The 6,000-nt window shown below is 48.2% G+C and overlaps 1 protein-coding gene across 2 annotated transcripts in view; it reads right to left on the reverse strand.

The window, feature by feature from the left end:
• The window catches only part of HGSNAT (heparan-alpha-glucosaminide N-acetyltransferase), a 50,090-nt gene extending 45,106 nt beyond the window's left edge, over positions 1-4,984 (reverse strand). The window contains exon 1 of one of the 2 annotated variants that reach the window (XM_049704192.1): positions 4,775-4,984. In XM_049704192.1, the coding sequence (XP_049560149.1) occupies positions 4,775-4,976 (202 nt within the window). In that variant the 5' untranslated portion in view covers positions 4,977-4,984. Of the gene's footprint in view, positions 1-2,895; positions 4,734-4,774 lie in introns of those variants that run through there. The other variant, XM_033415425.2, reaches the window with a different exon arrangement.
• Positions 4,985-6,000: the final 1,016 nt, after the last annotated feature.

Genomic DNA, 6,000 nt, shown 5'->3' on the forward strand with positions numbered 1-6,000 from the left:
TGTGTGCTTCGGAGGATTGCTGGGGAGGCTAAAATTGATAACACAAGCAAAGTGCTTGACAGAGAACCTCAAACAAAGTAAGTGTTCGACAAATGATTATAATGACCTGGGCCACATCCAACCAATGCAGGGGACAAGAGGGGCTTCGTCAGAATCAGGAACATGTGGTTAAATATTTTGAAAAGTTGTTTCTTCTCTTTTCATTTAACCTTATTTCCAATTTTCCCCCATTCCCCTTTTTTCCAATTATGAGAAATGATGCTATATCCTATATAAAAATGGCGCTATAGACATCTGAAAATCAACATGCTCTTCTTTCAACATAGTTCCTTAAGAATGAACTTCCAGGAGTGAAATTTTCAATCAAAAATAGCTTTTTAAATAGTTTTTGATATGTTTAGCCAAATTCCTCTCCCAATTTAGCTGTGCCGGTTTATAAAGACAACTGTGGTGTTCATCGGCTCCCAGGTGACACCGAAAACGACACACTTACTGTGCTCCAGGTCCCAACAGCCTCGTGAAACAGCTGCTGGTGTCTCCAGCCTCCGGATGAGGTATGGGAGGCCTGGAGAGGTCACCCACCAGACTGACTCACCAGTCTGGCCAGCACCTAACCTCTATGCTCCCAGTCTCCTGAGACTAAGCAGATCTGTTCCCTAGCAGCTGGGCCAGTTTAATTTTTTCCCTTGCGTTTTAGCCCGATGTATAGAAAATATAATTTCCTTATTATTTTAGTTCTGAACTGACAATTAGCAAGTTCGAACATGTTTTCCAAATGTTAACTATCAGTACTTTCCTTTCCTGTGAATTGTTGGAATGTTTATTTAACCACTTAGCCCCTGTGATATTAAATCCTTTGTCATACTTGTCATAATGTTTTCAAGTATTTCTCTTTTTCATTTCCCTTGTTCAGGTTTGAGAGCTTCCATTTGCAAATTTATAGTCACTAGCTGTTGACCTTTTCCTCCGTAATTGTTCTATACAGCACCATCCCTTCAGAGCTGTAGTAACTACTGTTTTTATTCATACTTCTATGAGTCTTCAGTGGTGGGTGGAATACGGTTCTTGTTTCATGCTTAATTTTTCCATGTGAATTTCAGACTTTGAAGGCTCTTAATTGTCATCAATATTATTTTATATAAGGTTGTATGAAGGGTTAATGCTAGCTGAACATCAGAATTACCTGGCAAGCTAAAAAAAACACAAAACCAGACTTCCCTGGTGGTGCAGTGGTTAAGAATCCGCCTGCCAATGCAGGGGACATGGGTTCGAGCCCTGGTCTAGGAAGATACCACATGCCGCGGAGCAACTAAGTCCGTGTGCCACAACTGCTGAGCCTGCGCTCTAGAGCCCAGGAGCCACAACTACTGAGCCCACATGCCACAGCTACTGAAGCCCATGTGCCTAGAGCCCATGCTCCACAACAAGAGAAGGCACTGCAATGAGAAGCCCACACATTGCAATGAAGAGTAACCCCCGCTCGCTGCAACTAGAGAAAGCCCGCATGCAGCAACAAAGACCCAACGCGGCCGAAAATAAAATATAAATAAATAAATAAAATAATAACATAAATAAATTAATTAATACATAATTTAAAAACAAAACAAAAAAATACCAATGCCCTGGCTCCACCCCAGACCTATTAAATCAGAATCTCTGCCCAACCAGTATGATTTATTTTTTGTATTTTTTAAATTGAGGTATAGGTGATTTACAATATATTAGTTTCAGGTGTACTACATAGTGATTCAAAATTTTTATAGATTATACTCCATTTAAAGTTACTATAAAATATTGGCCATATCCCTCATGCTATACAATATATCCTTGTAGTTTACTTTATACATAGCAGTTTGTATCTCTTAATCCTCTACCCTCGTTCTTGCCCCTCCCCCTTTCCTTTCCCCACTGGTAACCACTAGTTTGTTCTCTATATCTGTGAGTCTATTTCTGTTTTGTTATATTCATTCATTTTATTTTTAGATTCCACATATAAATTACAACACACAGTATTTGCCTTTCTCTGACTTATTTCACTTAGTATAATACCCTCATATCCATGTTGCTGCAAATGGCATTATTTCATTCATTCATTTTTATGGCTGAGTAATATTCCATTGTATATATGTACCACATCTTTATCCATTCATCTGTTGATGGACACTTAGGTTGCTTCCATATCTTGGCTATTGTAAACAATGCTGCTATGAACACTGGGTGCACGTTATCTTTTTGAATTAATGTTTCATTTTCTTCAGTTACATACCCAGGAGTGGAATTGCTGGATCATATGGCAGTTCTATTTTTAGTTTTTTGAGGAACCTCCAAACTGTGCTCCATAGTGGCTGCACCAATTTACATTCCCACCAACAGTGTAGGAGGGTTCCCTTTTCTCCACACCCTCATCTACACTTATTATCCTCCTCAAAACAGCAGCAACAGACACTGTGAGTGTAAGGCCAGGGGATTCTGACATCTTTGTACCTTTTTGCATTATTTGAGCATTTTTTAAAAAAACCAATGAGTCTGTGGGATTAGCAGATGCAAACTATTATATATAGAATGGATAAGCAACAAGGTCCTACTATAGAGCACAGGGAACTATATTCAGTATCCTGTGATAAAGCACAATGGAAAAGAATATGAAAAAGAATGTATATATATGTATAACTGAATCATTTGGCCATACAGCAGAAATTAACACATTATAAATCAGCTATAGTTCAATACAATAAATTTTTTAAAAACCCAATGAGTGTGTAGTCTGTATCACTCACACACTCACACACACACACACACAAACACAAAGGATGAAATTCCTAAGCCATCCAATATGACGCCGAAATTGAAACTGATGCTCAGTTTCTAGAAAAAGCTGCCAACAGCTGAACTTACAAATACCAGGGCAGGGACTTCCCTCGTGGTGCAGTGGTTAAGACTCCGCGCTCCCAATGCAGGGGGCCCAGGGTTCGATCCCTGGTCAGGGAACTAGATCCCACATGCATGCTGCAACTAAGAGTTTGCATGCCACAACTAAGGAGTCCGCCTGCCGCAACTCGCCCTGCGCAACCAAATAAGCAAAGAAATATTAAAAAAAAAAAAAGAAATACCAGGGCAGCCTCAAGGAGCATTACATACAACAGACAATTCCCTCTTCCTGTCTACAATGTCTTGGTGAGGAAATAAACCAAACAAAGTCACGTTTCAATAGTGCCCAAGTAACTGTACTGCTCGCATATTAGGCTTTTACTTCATATCCAAATACTTAATTTCTGGTTCTAGCTTCCTGCTCGTAAGTGTCTTTGCTGAGCATATCTGAAAAGACATAGTCTACTTAATTTTTTTTTTTTTCTTTTCAAGTAAACTTGAGTCCACAAATCATATAAAGGTGGAGTTCTTAGTAGGAATCTGTCCCGCCCAAAGTTGGCCTCCAGGTGGCACTAAAAGTCTGGCTGACCTGGCAACACTGCTCTGTGAAGGTTCGGGAGTGGATGGCTTCAGAACGCTACTAGTACGCTCTCCCTCACTACACAGAATCACTGCTTAGAAACTTACCTTTTTCCTACAATAATTATCAGTATTAACTGATGCTAAAGCACAAAAATAGAGCGTTGTACGGGTTCAGTCTCTGACAAGTTGTGACAGGGCAGATTATGTAACCCCTTGAGGTCCGTTGCTCGATTATAAAAGGGAGGGAGTGACGAGACTGAGCTCGGGGGCGGGGGAGACACTGTATTAAACGTAATCAGCTAAGATGCTTTTTCAAAATTGATTTTGTCTTCTCCCTACATTTTGATTGAAGAGGAGCGGCAGTTTGAACCACACACGCTAACACCAAAACCCCCGCGTTCTGATACAAAGGTGATGGGGATGAAGGGAGCAGAGGCAAGTGGCCCCCAGCTACCCAGGTGATAAGGAGACCTTCTCCAACACTGACCGAATCGGGTTTGCTGCCCTTGGCTGATCCCAAGGGCTGACCTTCGACCACAGCATCCCCTGGGGAGGGGCTTGGGACTGAGATCTTCTAGGGCCCTGGGTCCTCGTCCAAGGGGTCTAGCGGGAGGCCCAGGAATTTGCCTTTTTTTTTCCACTTCCCTGGAGAGCTCGGAGACCAGGCAAGCTGGGGAAACGCTCGCTGAGCCGAGGTTCACCTCTCCTCTCCTCCCTGCCGGACATGAGCACCGATCCCCCCGAGCCCTCCCAGGCCGCCGACCTCGCCCGGAGCGCCCCTGCAGACCGCAGCCCCGGCGCTCCGCCCGTCACCATGGAAGCGGAACCGCCCAGCGGGCCGGGGAGGCTAGCTCGAGATCCGACCCCGCGCCTCGGCCGCCAGCTCCCGCGCCCGCCGCCTCCCGCGCGCTCCCGCTGCGCCCCCGGCCCGGGCCGCGGTGACCCCGGAGCCCAGCACAGCCAAGCCGGCCTCTCCGTCCCGCCGCGCACGGAGCTGCGCGCTCGGGCCGCGGCTCCGGCGGGTCCCCCGCAACCCCTCCGTGCGGCGGACGGAGCGGGGCGCCGGCCCGGCTCCGATCAGCTTTGCATTAGGGGGCGACAAGTCTCCGGGTCAAAGGCACTCCATGAAGCCCGAGGAGCGCCACTCCCGCCCTCCTGCGTCCTCCCGCGGGTCGGCCTCCGTGCACGAGCCCCGGCCCCGCCACGACAGCGCGGCGGAAACGACACGCGAGTTCCGGGCGCTGCTCCTCCCGAGCTGTCCCGCGCGCCGCCCCGGGGAGGGGACAGTCGCCGCCCCGCGGGCCCAGCCGGAGCGCGCACTCACCTGGCGTCGGGGAGCTGCCGGGGGCCAGCAGCGCGGCGCTCAGCACGGACGCGGCCAGCAGCAGCGCGGCCAGCGCCCAGCCCGCGGCCCCCGTCCCGCTCATGCCGCCCGCCGCCCCCGCGCCGCCGCCGCTGCCGCCGCCGCCGCCGCCGCGCTCCCGGGACCCGCGCTGCTCGGCCGCACACGGCCGCGAGCCCGTCATCGCCCGGCGCTCGGCCCTGGGGGCGGGGCGCGAGCCACCGCGGGGGCGGGGCGGGGGCGGATCTTCCGGGGGAGGGGAGCTCACCGCGCCCGGAGCCGCTGCGCAGGGTTTTGCTTTTTTTTGGGTTTTTTTTTTTTTTTTTGTCCTGAGGAGAGACGCGTCGCGTCGGGAAGAGAGGGCCCCGCAGGGCCCGAGCCGCCGCTCCGCGGTCCCTCACCACCCGCTGAGCGACATTACGCTGAATCCCTGCGTCCAGCCATTCGCCATACAAACGGGTGTTAGTGTCCTCTGTCCACTGTTCTGAGTCCCAGCCCCCAAGGCGTTTGCTATCCAGAGGGAGAGTTGCGACATAAAAGCCATAAAAGCCACCGTGTGTTACTACCACTTGGAAGAGCTGGTTGCCAGTCCCGGATGAAGTTAAAGGCTCGCAGGCACGATGACCCCGCGGTTACACTCCTAGCTTTGCGCCCGGGGAAACTAACATACGCACGAAGGGCAGATCCAGTCATGCTTGAGGCAGAGTGGTTTGAAACTGCAAGAACCTGTAAATGATCTAAATGTCCATCAGTGGAGAAAATGGATGAATTGTGGTGTAATGCATACAGCAGTAGAAATGATCTAGACTTACCTGTGTCCACACGGATGAATCTCAAAAATAAGGCTGAGAGGGAAATGCAAGTTGCAGAAATATCTTTGTAATATCATACATAAAGTGTAAAGCCAAGCAAAATAGGTATGTTGTTTAGGCTTATATGCATGTGTAATAAAAGTATAAAGATACATATGGAAAGTTAAACACTGAATTTAAGCCGTGGCTGGGAATAGGGAGGAGGCACAATGTTGAGGTCCAGCTTCACGGTGGGCTTCAGCCAGAGAAGTCATTGCTTAGGTAGGGTGATAGATTTATGCGTGCTCTCTATATTATTTTTTATACTTCTCTGTATATTGAATGACTTGATAACTTTGTAAAGCTACAATACAGTGTGATGAGCGCTATGTTCATAGAAGGACAAGACGCTAAGAT

Source organism: Orcinus orca, chromosome 21, assembly GCF_937001465.1.
Source record: "Orcinus orca chromosome 21, mOrcOrc1.1, whole genome shotgun sequence".
NCBI lineage: Eukaryota > Metazoa > Chordata > Mammalia > Artiodactyla > Delphinidae > Orcinus > Orcinus orca.